This window comes from Macrotis lagotis, chromosome 8, assembly GCF_037893015.1.
Source record: "Macrotis lagotis isolate mMagLag1 chromosome 8, bilby.v1.9.chrom.fasta, whole genome shotgun sequence".
Taxonomy (NCBI): Eukaryota; Metazoa; Chordata; class Mammalia; order Peramelemorphia; family Peramelidae; genus Macrotis; species Macrotis lagotis.
Genome location: NC_133665.1, coordinates 193,208,927 through 193,224,016, shown reverse-complemented (window position 1 = coordinate 193,224,016; position 15,090 = coordinate 193,208,927). Strand labels below are relative to the sequence as shown.

The window sequence follows — 15,090 nt, the reverse complement described above, 5'->3', positions numbered from 1 at the left end:
TGACATCATGGTCTCACTTGCATAAGATTGGCTTTTCATGAGGCAGAGCTGCTTCCCATGATCGCCTCATCGCCTCAAAGAGCCCTGGGACTTCCTACCATCAGATGATTTCGGGGTGAGAGCCCCCAACCCCCCCCCCAAATTCCTGACTGGTCACAGAAACAGTTGCAGTTGAAAGTTCAATCCAAATTCTTATTTTGGAGCCATGGCTCCCCTCACCAACTCCCATGCCCCAATTATTACAGACTCACAGGACATGACAGTCTGGAGGGACCTTGGAGGTCCCTGACCCCAAGCCTGAGTCTCCTCAGTGACATTCTTGACATGTCTCCAGTCCCTACTTGAATCCCTTTAGTGACAGGGAGCTCACCGCTGAATCAAGAAGCCCTTTGCTAGGCCTCTCTAGCTGCTGGCAGATTCTTCAGGATGCTCCTCCGGCCTGTCAGTGGGAGCGCTGCCAGGGTCAGGGACTGAGAGCTGGAAGGGGATAGAAGACAAGGGACTCAATCCCTCCATCTTTTGTAGATGAGAGAATGAAACCCAGACAGAGCGACTTGACCAGGGTCATCCAGCTGGTGAATATCTGGGGCAGGATTTGCTCTCAGCCCTTTCTAAGTCTGGTCCCAGCTCCCTGTCCATTGGACCACCTGAGGTCCTCGTGCCATGAACTACTGGGCGACCACTCGCCCCTGCCCTGTTCTTTTGAACTATTCCTGTAAACTCTAATCTGTCCTGCTAAGGATTCTTAGATCCTGATTCTGTAATTAAATAAAAGTGTTTATTTTGTGTCACTTAGAAATACAATGAAATAAGCATGCCATCTGACTCTTGACTCAAGAGAGAAGGAAAAATGTGAACCTCAGGGTGGTCACAGACAGAGCCCTGTGGCTCACCTCTAGGGAGCTGCCATTAAACCTCCATTAAATAATCAATCCCAGGTTGATTATTTAATGACTCCTCTTTAATCCTGGTCATTTAAGCAGTTGTGAGCTCTCGAGAGCACGGACTGTCTTTCTGCCTGTCTCTGTAGCCCCAGTGCTCAGCACAGTCTCTGATATACAGCTGGTGCTTAATAAATGCTTCGTGATTGGCGTGGATAACTACAGCATTAGCCAGTTTGCAGTTTTTCCATCTTGTCTACAAGAATTTAATGAGAACATTGTCACATTGCAGCGTCACAAGATTAGCAATCTAGGGCCGGAGACGACTTCACTGTTATCCACACTGATGCCTTCACTTTATAGGTAAGTCAGAAAGAAGCTCCCACAAGTAAAGGTCTGCCCATACTCATGTAAATAGTAAGTGGTGCTGACACGATTTGAATCCAGGCTCTCTGATTCCAAATGCAGCACTCTTTAAAATGTCCTTTCTTGCCTCAGTCTACAGGCCCTGTTGGAAAAATCAATAAGGTTAGCATAGAGAGCCAATGGGCCACCTTTGGGGGCAGATGCCAGCCCTTCCAGGCTGATGCTGGGGATGGATGCCAAGCTCTGTCCTCCATGGTCTTCATCTTTTTTGGAAATTAGGACAGTGTCTGACCACCCCCAGGTCTCTGGAACCTCTCCTGTTCATCATAGTTCCATAGAATTACTGGCTATGAGTTGGCACCTGCATCCATCAGCATTTTTTGAGGTTGGAAAACCCGAATTACTAGGAGGAATGGCCTCTTCCCATCACCTTGTTTACCCGGGGCCTCATTTGAATGATGCAAAGATTATTTTCTTTCACCAAGAAGGCAAAAGCACAATGATCCTTGAGCTCTTTTCTGTTTTTCTTCTGTGTTAATGTTTTTCCTGGCTGTCCCATTGGCTGGGACTGAGTCTTTCCTGGCTTAGATGTCTGCCTTCTTGGTCAGGGAGGGAGACATGAGCATCTTTGGAGGGTGGTGGGTACTTCACAAAATACCATTATTGCAGGCAATAGATTTATCCTTTTCACATTCTCTTTTACCTATGGGAGCTTAAGAAATTGCTTTGTTGTCTTGGAAGATTTTTGTTTGTATTATTATGGCTATAAGTAGCTATATATGGATATACCTATTCTGAGCTATAATTTTTCTGACTCTATTCTTAAAGGTTTTTGTCTTCTTGGATTATATATTCTTGTTGACATCTTTCTCACATGTTCTTGTAAAATCTGAGCTCACCAGAGAGCTCCCTATGCATCTACATGAGTCTTTTTAGATGATTTCCTTTTTTTTTCTTTCTCTAGACCAAGGATTGAGAGCTTGATGGGAACTTGGGGATCATGGAGTCTCACCTCTCCATTTTATAGAGAAAAAAACTGGCATCTAGTGAGGCTGAGTCACTTGTTTAAGGATACACAGAGCAAGTGGTGGCCACGGTACCATTGGCGGAATCATTCTTATCTTGACCACGTAGAGCCAACTTTCCTCTGGGAGTCTCGGATGATGGGACCAGCACTTCTTGAATGTGCCTTCCTGAGATCTTTTGTCCAAACCTGACCACATCCGATATTCTCCTCTGTGGCTATCCTGAACTCTAAGGTGAAATGTCCATTGTCTCAGGATTTCTGATGCTCCCTCTTAATGAATTGGTTCCTCATTGGTGATGATCATTATGGTCAGAGCCACAATTCCTTTTCCTACTTCCTCTAGTTTCCTTTTTTTTAGGTTTTTTTGCAAGGAAAACAGGGTTAAGTGACTTGCCCAAGGCCACACAGCTAGGTCATTATGAAGTGTCTGAGACCGGATTTGAACCCAAGTACTCTTGACTCCAAGACTGGTGCTTTATCCACTGCGCCACCTAGCCGCCCCTCCTCTAGTTTCTGAGAGAAATTTGTCACATCATCTCTACTTACTCTATTTTGTATTTTATTAGGTTCAATGGACCCTTTTACAATTTTATGTGCTCAGTCCTAGGGCTACAAAATCAGAAATGAATCCAGTCTTGTCTTCGATGGACTCCCCTTTACCATACATATTTCTTCTGAGCAGCAGTCCATGTGGTTGCCCGATCAGTCCCATGTTAAAGAATGAGGACTTGGGAGCCAAGAAAATCACGTCATATCTAAAATGAAGAAAAGGACCACATTTGGAACTGCTTGCCAACATCTCTGGATCCAGGCTGCCTGCCCTTTGGAATTATCCAAGAACTCTGTTGGGAGTAAAATCATATGGACAGAGGCATTCCAAATGATTTTCACAATTATGCATTTTAAAATAATTTTCTCTTTTATTTGCTCAGAAAGGCTGCTGCTTGGCTTTCTCAGAAAGTCATTTGGGGTCTAGAGAGGTTACCTTTTTCTTCAGAGGCATCGCAGAGCCTGCCAGCCTGTTCTCTCTACTGTTGGCAGGTAGAGGACCCAAGGCCTCACCTTCAGCATGTGGGCCAAGGGCACAAGATTCATCAAAATTTAGCCCAGCAGCTGTTGCAAAAAAAGAGAAAACAAGAGAGAGAAGTAATTGTCCCCTGTGACTCGGTCCCCATCTGCAGGAGAGCTGTTCCCCAGAAAGTGCAAAAACCTGAAGAAATGAGCAGTGACTCATCTGGCCATCTTCCTTCCCAACTCCAGGATCTTCACCTTCCAGGCCACAGCATCCAGAAGGCCAAAAGAAGGTATTGGACTGGTTTTGTCAAAGAGAGTCTTGAAAACCAAAGGAATGTCCAAACCTGGATGTGGAGTCATATTTCCTATGAACCCCTGAGCACTTTTTCCCATTCCAACCTTCCTGCACTTGGGGATTCTCCCAGGGAGTATGGAAGCTAGGCTGTGGAAATGGTCCAATAGCCTTCTTTGGCAATGGAAAGACTACAGAACTTGGATCCAGGGGACTTTGCCATTACAATTTGTGTGACTTAAATCACTTCACCACCCTGGCTCTCAGTTTCCTCTTCTGTAAAATGAGGGGATTGGGCTAGACAACCTTGAAGTTTCCTTCAGACCTAAATCCATGATTCTATGCATAAGAATCATGTATAAAAACTGTTTAATAAATGTAATCAGCCAAAATACTGGTCTCTCAGAGTATAAAATATGTGACCCAGAAAGATCAGTCTCTCCTTGGTCCTGGGTAAATGTATATTTGCTTTCTTCTGAAAAGCTAAGCCCTGGGCACAGAATGATGGCGCAGATGGATTGCCTCCTAGACGATGGTCAGACAAGGGTGCAGGGGCAGTGGCAGCTGATGGACCCATGATGGGCACTTGGAAGATCAGATTTCTTTGGCCCAGCTGTCCTGGCATTGCCAACGCTCCTGGAGATGCTGCTTCAGTGAAAAGACAGCTCAAATAGTCTAGAAATCACTCATGAACAGATGGGTGCCATGGCAGGAGGGCAGCCTCTCCTGCTAGGCTGGAGAACTTGGCTGTCTGCTTTTTTCTTCTCCCCTTTTTTTTCTTTTCAAGGGAAAATTAATCAAGCGGAGATGACTTTTTTTCCCCCAAAGACAAAGATACTGATTTACATTCATGCCTCCTGCTCATGCCCCCTGTGGTAGCCCCCAACAATCACTCTGGGCATCTGGAGTTTGACTAGATGGTAGTCACGTAGAGAGCAGTTTTTTCCTGTCTGATTTCCCCAGAATTGTACAATGGACAGAACACTAGACCCGGATTCAGGAAGACTCAGCTTTGTGAGATCAAATCTGGCCTCAGACCCTTACTGGACAAGTCACTTCACCCTGTTTGTCTCAGTTTCTTCATCTGTAAAATGAGCTGGAGAAGGATAGCAAAGCATTCCAGTGTCTTTGCATGGGGTCATGGAGAGTCAGACACAACTGAAAATGACTGAACAATAACCATGATCCAGGGCTATGTGAGAAGGAGAGTTTGAGTCTCCAGCCATCCCTTGAGTCCTGGGTACCTGTGCTCTTGTCAGAGGTGGGAAGGATAAAAGATATCAAGAGAAGCCTGGGTAGACATTGTCACCCTTGTCTTATTGAGCTATAAGTATCTTTCCAGCTTACTATTCTGGCAGTCAAATCCACTGGGGATCCCTGGGGCCATATCGCTTAGTGAGGGGATTTCTGTTAGGTTGGCAGGTATGAGGCAGAAATATGTGAGGCTCACACATTTTTTAGGAGCAGGCCATGGAGGGCTGGGACCTGAAGACAGCCGAAGTGGAAAGGTCTTTGGTGTCGTCTCTCTTCACCTTGGCCATGGATCCTAACATACCTCAATGAGTCAAGGACTTTGGATGTCTTCTAGTCTTCCCTGAGCCCCAGAGAGTCGAAGTCCAGGCCGAGGGAATGTCAGAGGTGGGGCTGAAGCCACATCTTGATGCTCTGATGGACTCTACAGCTACTAGTCCATCCTCCTCTCCAAGGCTGCACAGCGACCCTTGGTCTCTATGTTCCTCCTTGTGGCCTCCACAGACAACAAATGACCTCGGTGGTTCAAGGTGACAAAGGGGAAAAGAATTGCTTCCTCTCTTCTTCACTCATGAAGCATCTCATCCCATTCCTCCCCTTACACCCTCTGGCTACCCTCTCCTACTCTTCACACCCAGCTTCATCTCCAGTCTCCACGCTTTTGAATCAGCTGTGCCCTGAGACAGGTATGCCCTTTTCCTTCCTTGTCTCTCAAGGCTTAGCTCAGACAGATTCCTCCACTTTGGTGCTACCCTCCTCCTCAGGTAACCTTATACTTGCCTATCAACCCCCAGCAGAGTGGAAGCTCCCTGAGGGCATGGACCATGTTTTCATTAGACTTGATGCTGTTCTTAACTATTATCTAAATGGAATTGAACTGAATTAGAGGAAAACTATTTTGAATGGATCATAGACTCCACAGTGCCCAGATTGCCCCAGACTGGGGTTCTCTTTGGAATTGTTGCAGGGTGGGGACCTCTCCCCCTCCCCCCATTCCCAATCTGTATCTCTCAACTGTTTTTGCTGGTCTGGCCTTGATGTTCTCACTCAAATGCGTTTTTTTAATTTTGCAAGTTAAGTGACTTGTCCAAGGTCACACAGTTAAGTATTCCGTGTCTGAGGCGGGATTTGAACTTGGGTCCTCTTGACTCCAGGGGCGGTACTCTATCCACTGCACCACCTAATTGCCCCTCAGATGCAATTGAAAGTCACTTTCCCAGCAGCCCTGAAGCCTGTCCAGAGCTCTGCGTCCCCAACTGATGGAATCAGATGGATGTGAGAACTGCCGTCTTGCCTGGGCCTCCTGCATCAGTAGAAGAAAACTAAAGAGGATAGGGTCCTAGGCCTGTCTCGAGAACTCCCTTTGGGTCCCCACCGCCATGGTCAACGGCCCTGCTATGCTCAAGGTCACTGCCATAGTCAATGGAACTGTTGTGGTCATTGTCATGGTCAGGATGGCTGCTACTTGCCTAATTAAGACTTGCAAGACTTGCTTTTTCCTTAAGGGATAATCATTTCCCAAGGGTTTACATGGTCCTTTCACATTTACAAAGGCCTTTAGCAATCAAAGGTCAATCACCAAACCTTCTTAAACCCTTGGCAGCCACCGGCAAGAGACACTGGGTTGGGGAGGGGGCTGGACAAAGGCAGAAGCCAACCCCAAAAAGCCTTACATTCATCCTCTCATTTAATCCTTTTATAAAAATCGAAATGATTTGTCAGTGAATGAAGATCCACTCCCTCTCCGCCCCAGGTCTCCACCAACCCTGAGCAAGCAAGAAAAACAAATTCCATCACAGACAAGAATAATCAAGCAACACCTGCAGTCTTGAAAACATGTCTCCTGTGTCCCCTCTCGCCCAGGAGGAGGGCAGTTTGTTTTACTTACACACGACCTGGTGTAGGGGAAGTGCCGCTGGCCTTCTGGATTGGGGTTCCATTGATAAGGAATTGCATTTGGGGAATTTAGCCTTTATCCCATGTCTCGGTTTGTTTCTGTTTGCTTTGGGTCCCTGCTCTGCAGCCAGAACCCAGAGGTCCCCCACCCATCCTCTGGAGGCCTCACTGAATCAGATATCCAGTCATAGTGATATGCAATGGGGTTCCATGGAGGCAGAGGCCACGAGGCAAAGGCCAGAGGAGATCCTGGTGTTGTAGGGAGGATCCCCATTCAGTCCCTGCAGCTCTGAGAGTCTTTGGGGACAGAAAAGCCCAGTTGAGTGGGGCAGAGAAGAGAAGGTCCAGGGTGGTGGGCAGGAGAGATGTCTCCAGATATTTGAAAAGTTGCATTGTGAGGAGGGTCTGGAGGCATCATCCAGAGGGGGAAGGCCCCTGGGTCTGCATCAAATGAGGCGCATTATGAGGTCCTGGGAGGAGGACAAAGGGCCCCAAGAGTCCTCCTGTCTTCAAGAAGGGCTGTTGTGGGGGGAGTCACAATAGCTGGTGGCTAAGTCATCCCTGACCCCCTCAGGAAGGCTCTCCCAGAGTGGGAAGGATGGCCCACGGAGGTGGTGAACTCTTCTCACTGGGGAACTTCCAAGACCTTCATTCATGGAGTTACCTCTACTTGAGGAAGTGTCAGAGGAAGGGAATGAGATGGGGACAGCGGGGGTGGGGATGGGGTGGGATCTGCCCTAGGGGGGCACCCTGCACCCATGAGGTCATGGACTCATTGGGATCTAGGTGATGGGTGTCAGCAGTAACCAAGACAACAGGAATAAGACTGCGCACTTCTCTAGTGCTTCTAATTAACAGCAGCTAGGGGTGCAAGAATACAGGAAGACTTGAGTTCAAATCCAACCTCAGATACTTCCTAGCTGTGTGATCCTGGGCAAGTCACTTCACCCTGTTTATCTCAGTTTCCTCATCTGTAAATGAGGTAAAGAAGGAAATGGCCAATCCCTCCAGCATCTCTGCCAAGAAAACCCCCATAGGGCCATGAAAAACCAGGCACAACTGAACAGCCACAAGAGTTCACAAACCCTTGGCAGACAGTGTAAATGTTTCCCTAGGTTTCAAGGGCTGCCAGGTCCCTGAGTTCAGGCCCAGGTACCTCCTTCTGCACTCCCACCACTTAGCAGAGCACCAGGCTCTTGGTGAATGCTTACTGATTGATTGGCAGGGAGGATTTCATCAGGCACTGGGTACAGGGTGAGCAGAGGAGGAGAGTGGCAGTCTGGAGGGCTAGCACCTTGGGGGTACTTACCATAGACATATGTGCTGTTATCAGCCACTCTGGGGGGATGTGGAAATGAGCTGCCGCAGAGTCCCCCAGCACAATGAGACCCTTGGCTTCAGAACCTAGAAGGATGGACAATGTATTAGTGTCCTCTCTGGGTGTGTGGGGGTTCCCAGACTGGCATCAAGAAAGGCTCCCAGGATGTCCACGGACCAGTGGAGCATCTGGCTCCTTCCTGCAGCCGGGAGAGATTTATGATCCAGAACCCCAAGGAGATATTTCCACCCATCGGAATCTCACTCCATGCAGCCTAGTCCAGGTGAGTATGGCTCAGGAGTAGTGGGCTCCTGTAGAATGCAGGTCAGGGGGCCTCTAACACTCCTGGTATAACCTTGGACAAATCACTTCATTTCCTTCTCTGTAACATAAGAGAACCCTCCAGCTCCAGAGTTGGGATCTGATCCTCTAGTGGGTCTTGGGCCCTCCCACATAAGTAGCCACAAATAGTGGGTGACTTTCCCATGTCCCAATCATTATGTGTGATGCCCTTAGAGGCCATCCAGTCTAGTCCTGCCCCCTTCCTGCAAAAAATACTCAGAGGAAACTGAATTCATCAGAACCCAGAATTACAGCCCAGAGCTCAGGGTGGACAATTTGCCATTTCTGGGGAGGGGCTTCCTATACCCCTAGAGCATTTTCTACATTCTGGGCACAGTGATCCGTGCAAAGACCTGAATTATGCAAGGGAAACCAGCCTGTTCTGGCCTCTGCCTGAGGGATGGAGACATGGAGGCCGTTAAGAGCCTTCCTCCGGTCTCCTTGAGAAGTGTTCTCTTTAAAATTTAGTTTAACTTAATTTTTCAATTAGCAAACAGTTATTTTTCTCCTGGTCCTTTTCACCCCAAGACCTGGTACTGTCCTAGAGAGGGCACTAGATGGCTCATGGACCAGGAGCCCTGGCATCACATCTCTGGTCTGACTTTGGGTGACCTTGGAGAGGCAGACAGCTAAGGACAAGGAAGGATGTGCCCAGGAGATGTAGCTCTACACACCCAAGCTAGGGCACATCCTTACTTTAGGTCACATTCTTGCCAGTTAAAATGTGGTCCTTCTCAGGGCCTTGGTCTTAGATGTGACTGGACCTCATTAGTTCTCTCAGATTCAATTATCTTCTCCATTACCTACAATTCCCAGACTTGCAGCCCTTGCATCTAGCCTGGGCACCCAGCCCATATCACCAACTGCCTGCGAGACATTTCCACCTGGATGTTCCACAGGTTGCTCACTACCAAGTAGAGGTCATTATTCTAAATCTTTCCTCAGAACCTTCTCCTTATTTCTATCAAGGGCACTGCCATCCCTCCAGGAACCCTGGATTGTGACCTTGATGTCATCCTCCTCAGTTCTTCCTTCCCCTCCCTGCCACCATCCAATCTGGTGCAATTCTTGTCAGTTTTCCCTCCGCAGGGTCTCTCATTCATCCCCATGACTTGTTCAGAGAAGCCCCACCTATCGAGGCCCTCATCTCCTCCAGGCTGGACTCTGGCAGGAGCCGCCGGGCACTCCCCTCTCCATTTCACCCTATCCCCGTCACCAAAGCCATTTTCCTAAGCAGAGTTCTGACCATGGTGCTTCCCTGCCCAGTAAGCCTCTTGGACCCCTTCTCAGCACAGATTCTTCTGTTTGGCCCTGAAAAGCCTTCTGGATCTGTCTCCAGAATAGTTGTAGGTGACGACACTTTGGTATGAGCCCATTACCCACCACTCAGCACGTGAAGACTTCTTTGCTGTTCCCTCTAGAGGCCCCCTTCTCTGAACCCTACTCCGACTTTGCACAGGCTGTCTTCCAAGCCAGATATCCTCTCCTTAGACTTTTCCTCTCCAGACTCAATTTAAGCACCAAGTGTCTTCCTTGCCCGTTCCCCCAATTGTTAATGTCCTCCACACAGCTTGTATGTATTTTGGACATGTAGCCCCTCAATGGGGTGACATTATAGAGGGCCCCTTTCCTCATTTCGGAGCAGACACAGATATCCCCAACGACACTTTTAATAGGCTGCTGAAGTGGAATCTGTGGATTTAAAGGAAATTCCTGGCCCTCATGTTCTCCCTCCTTCAGGCTTTCAGGTCTCCAACATGTTTTCCCTTCAACAACCGAAAGTGGGGTTGTCCTCACACATGTCCCTCTGGGAGCCAGATGCCAGCCAGCAGGGTCCAAGAAGCTCCGCTCTCTCCAACACTTGCCAACTCCTCCCTGCTCTTTAGGTTGGGGCCATTGATCTTCACCAGTAAGGAGAGAGTCCCTTCCCAATGGGCTTTGGGACTCAGGTTACATTAAAAAGTCCACCTGGTCCTTGCACTAACTTACTGTTGGGTGGCTACCCCACCCCATTTGGTTTGGTTCAGATTGCACAGAATAAGCCATTTGAGAGAAAGATGTACCTTCACAGAATTTCTTCTCATAGGGGATGCCATCTTTTGGATCTACACCCTGTGAAGGAAGATATTGGTGAAGTGAAAAAACAACGTAAAAACTTTTCAAATGACTTTCAGAGTTCCAGGCCGATGAATGAGCACGAAATCACCCACAAAACAAAATAGGATCCTATTGCAACACACTTGTCTCCATGTTCCGATAGGGGCCAGAGCAGATCCCCCTATATGGGGGATCTTCCCATACAAAACCCATTTGATCCTTTTGGAAGTTCTTGAAGCCCTTTGGATGAAGTAGAGTCACAGGGCACAGGGACATTGGGGTTGAGTGAGACTTGGTCACTCCCTGCGGACTTGGATAAAAGAGCAAGGACTGCAGAGGCTCATGTTTGAAGAGAAAATCCTGGGCGGAAGAGAGGAGGGAAGAGACGTTGCCACCAGCCGCTGAGAAGGAATCATTTTGGAGGAGCGCAGGGGACTGGGGGCCTCATGAGCTAGAGCACTAGAAAATGCTCCCCAAGCCTTCAGGGTTAAGTCCAGCGCCCCTCTTTCTACTCCCAGATCCCGTGGAGGCTGGGAGAGAAGTTCCAGAGAGTGTGCTACGAGAGCATGGGCAAAGGAAGAGCATCTACAGAAATAAGTGTGGCCGCAGAGGGGGCTCAACTGACCCGAGAGCTCATCCAAAGGCAGAGACAGGCACACCAGACAAGGAATGGACCAGGGTTTTCAGGAAGACTCAAGGCCGGATTGAGCATCGAGGCCAGGTCTACAAGTATCTGCTCATTTACCACCAATAAGCTCCAGGGAGCTCCCCTTGGGGAGATGCCAGCAGATGCCAAATAAGACTGCCTAAGGGTTTATTTCTTTCCTTTTCCACTGAGAACAATTTTCCTATTTGAAAAGGTCGTGGTGTGGGAAGTTTATAAAAGGAAATTGAAACCCAGACAGGAAAGCCTTTTATAAGAAAGGCTCCATTGTTCAGGCCCAGAGGAATTGCTCCAATATCCTACACGTGTCCAGAAGGGTGTTGGCCATTCCTGAGAAGGGGAAGAATGGGCAGAGCACCAGGAGGCGCGAGAGGGAAGAGGCCCTGATGGGGAAGGCAGATTTCACAAATGAATGCCTAGGGCTTGGGCTCAATGGCAAGCCTCCCATATGAATGTAAGCTCCTTGAAGGCTGTTTCACTGACTTTCACTTTTGCTTTTTTTTTTTTGGCAAGGCAATAGGGTTAAGTGATTTGCCCAAGGTCACACAGCTAGGTAATTATTAAGTATCTGAGACCGGATTTGAACTTGGGTCCTCCTGACTCCAGGGTAGGTGCTCTATCCACTGCGCCACCTGACCACCCTACATTTCTGCCTTTTTTTTTTTATCTTAAGTGCTTGACCTGGCACATCCTATGTGTTCAATAAACATTTATTGGATTGAAATGACTTGGCAAGGAAAGATCTCAGGATTGGAAGGAACCTTAGCTTCTTTCATTTTACAGATGGGGAAACCAAGACCCAGGGAAGTTAAATGACTTGTTCATGGCCACAAAGGATTTTAAGAGGCAGGACTGGGGTTTAAACCCAACAATTCCAGCGTCCTTCCTTTTGCACCACACTACCTCGTCTTAGGTGATGGTTGGCATGCAGCAAGAGTTAATAAATCAAATGTATTTCGGATTGACTTCCTTGTTGGTTGGTTGGTTGGTGTGTTGGGTGGTAGCTCAGGCAGATGCCATCATTACAAGGGATTATGACAAGCCATTCGACATATGATTAAGACTAATCATTTGGGGCAATCATCTGATAAGTGCCCAGTGGAGATGCTACTGTCTGAATATCTCTGCTCAAAGAGTGCTGGTTTATTTATGAATGTGCCTCTGGGGGAAATTGCTGATGTCTGGCTGAAGGGCTCTGCACTAGGACTGAGCCTTTCTCTCAGCCCCAGGGCAGAGACAGAGAAGACACAGTCAATAAAGGAGCCAGTGAGCCTGGGATGGGAAGGGGAGTTAACAGCCGCTGGGTGGATTGAAGGTCAGAGAGCTGAGACTGTGGGGGGTGGGGGGAGGCATTGGCTGCTGCCCAGCCTGAGTCAGACTGCGGTGCCTGGGAACACTCATGTGGTTCCCTCCAGTGCCACGAAGGAAGCAAGACCGACAGACTGTCCCCACAAAGTGCCGAGATCTGGGGAGTCCAGGCCCCAGGTACATGGATATCTCTGCTTAAGTGTTTTTGCTCCTCCTGACTTTCCTGTCAAATAACCTGTGGCCAGGCTTGGGTGGACGGCTGGAGACCCTCATTGAGAGGATGGTGGTCTGGCTATTGGGTAGGCTGCCTGGGAATCCAAGACTGCAAAGGAGTGATAAGAGAGAAGTGGCAGCCGGTGTTCAGACACTGGAACCCTGGAAAAATGTGATTGCATGCCCTTCCCATTCCATTGCTCACTCATTTGCTGCCTCTTTGATTTGCTGATAAATTATAGAAAAGACGTGGGCACAAAAGCCTTCTTCCATGCAAATTTACTCTAAAACCTTAATTCAATGACAAATCCAAGAAACAACTCCTGAGTTCCAGGCCCTGGGGAAGCAAGGTCAAATATAGAAGTGCCCTCAAGGAGCTTCCATTCTACTTTTGCCAGGTGGGAGGTGAGGGAGCCACCCCCATGCCACCCATGCCCATTTGTCAGGTGTCCATTTGAATTCCATAGCATGCTCCTCCAGAGTCCCCAAAGGAAGGCTACTTCTGCAACCACATTTTATCTAATCAGTGAAGTTCATCTCTCTGCTCTGTCCTCTGCACAACTGCCAATAGCCTGGACATTCCCACGGCTCAGAGCTGAGCAATCACGGCACTTTCCCTCAGGAAGCTTCAGTGACTCTATTGCTTCTAGGAGAAAAATGTAGACTTCTCCATTGAAACCTTAAACTGATAGCTCCAACACAGCTTTGCAGACTTCACATTGACATGCCTCCATCTCCCGCACTCTGTTCCAGTCAAACTGGCTGTTCTCCTTCTACCACCTCCAGGGCTTTGAACAGGAGGTTCCCCACATGCCTGGAAGGCTCTCCTTTTGTTCTCCAGTTTTTGCGAGGCAATGGGGTTAAGTGACTTGCCCAAGGTCACACAGCTAAGAAAGTATTAAGTGTCTGAGGTTGGATTTGAACTCAGGTCCTCATGATTTCAGGAGCGGTGCTCTAGCCTCTGAGCCACTTAGCTGCCCTGGGTCTCTTCCAGTCTCTGCCCAAGCACACTTCTGTCAACACCTGGTATTCTCCAGTTTTAGTGTATCCCTAAGATTATTTTGATTTCATTTTGTACATATATATGTTGACTTCCCTTTCACTAAACAGATCCTTGAGGACAGGGATTTCTTCCTGCTCTCTTGGGTTCTCCAGAGCTTGGCTCATAAAAAACATTTGCTGAATTGAATACTGCAGAAGGGAAGGCTATTTGTTTGTTTGTTTGTTTGTTTGTTTTTGGCAAGGTAAACGGGGTTAAGTGGCTTGCCCAAGGCCACACAGCTAGGTATAATTATTAAGTGTCTGATATCAGATTTGAACCCAGGTACTCCTACTCCAAGGCCGGTGCTTTATCCACTACGCCACCTAGCCGCCCCAGGAAGGCTATTTGTAAGGAATGGCAAAGCCAGGAGGGAGGCTAGGCTGCATTTCTGTGACTTACCCAAATGCCATTACAATTAGAATCCTGATGTGCATCCCAGTTCTCTGGGCTGAAAAGAAAAAACAAAATTGATATTCATTACCCCAAAAGGTGGTGGCACTGAAGGAAAATCAAGCCTTTTCCTGAAGAAATAAGAATTTCTCTAGCTATTAGATTTAATATATCTATCTATCTATCTATCTATCTATCTATCTATCTATCTATCTATCTATATATTTATGGACCACTGAGGCCCCAATGCGGAGCGTTAAACACGGTCCTGCCTCTGAACACAAGAGGGATGGTATAAGCCATGGCACGGTCAGCCCAGTGATTCCAGTCATTTTTGTGATTGCTGCCCACGACTACCACCAAGTCAGCCAGATTCTGAGGACCCCAGGGGACATGCTTCATGCACGCTAGGCTGCTAGTATTGCCTGGATCTACAATGTACTCGAAGTGGCCCATATGGGGTCCATAATGTCTGGTCATTTTAAAAGTAATAACTGGCTGGACAAATCACCTGCCCCTTTGTACCTCAGTCTCCTTACCTGTAAAATCAACTGAACTGAAGGCTCCCAAAGTCCATCCCTACCCAGTTGTAGCCAAGTTGGGTGGACTGAGCCTCTTCCCTAGGGCCAGGCCATCAGAACGAGAGGGCTTATATGGCCACAGCAGATGCTCTTGCCTTAGGACAACTCAACCGAACACTTAAGGCCAAATCCCTTTGATTTGTACATCCAGCTGTCCTCCCCCACTCCCACCCAAAGGTGAATCCATGTTGGGCTCTTCTTACTGCCCGTGAGAATTTCTGAATGAGTCGGGCTGGGAGCTCAGAAGGAGCCCCTCTTCTTGAGGAGATGATTTCCCGAAACCTCTGGGCATTGGGGAAAGTTACCGTCGGCCTGGATAGATGTCTCTGTTTCGGTCATTGCAGTCTCGTCCTCTCCAGTAAAAGCCTCTCAAAGTCTGAAACATCGGAGAGGATTCGAGTGACTCTC

General features: G+C 48.0%; 1 protein-coding gene across 3 annotated transcripts in view; it reads right to left on the bottom strand.

The window, feature by feature from the left end:
* AOAH (acyloxyacyl hydrolase) overlaps positions 1 to 15,090 on the bottom strand; it is a 104,589-nt gene that overhangs the window by 35,721 nt on the left and 53,778 nt on the right. For all 3 annotated transcript variants that reach the window (XM_074199244.1, XM_074199243.1, XM_074199242.1), the window contains 4 exons: positions 14,988 to 15,058; positions 14,111 to 14,159; positions 10,451 to 10,499; positions 8,037 to 8,131 (listed from right to left, as the gene is read on the bottom strand). In XM_074199244.1, the coding sequence (XP_074055345.1) occupies positions 8,037 to 8,131; positions 10,451 to 10,499; positions 14,111 to 14,159; positions 14,988 to 15,058 (264 nt within the window). The remainder of the gene's footprint in view (positions 1 to 8,036; positions 8,132 to 10,450; positions 10,500 to 14,110; positions 14,160 to 14,987; positions 15,059 to 15,090) is intronic.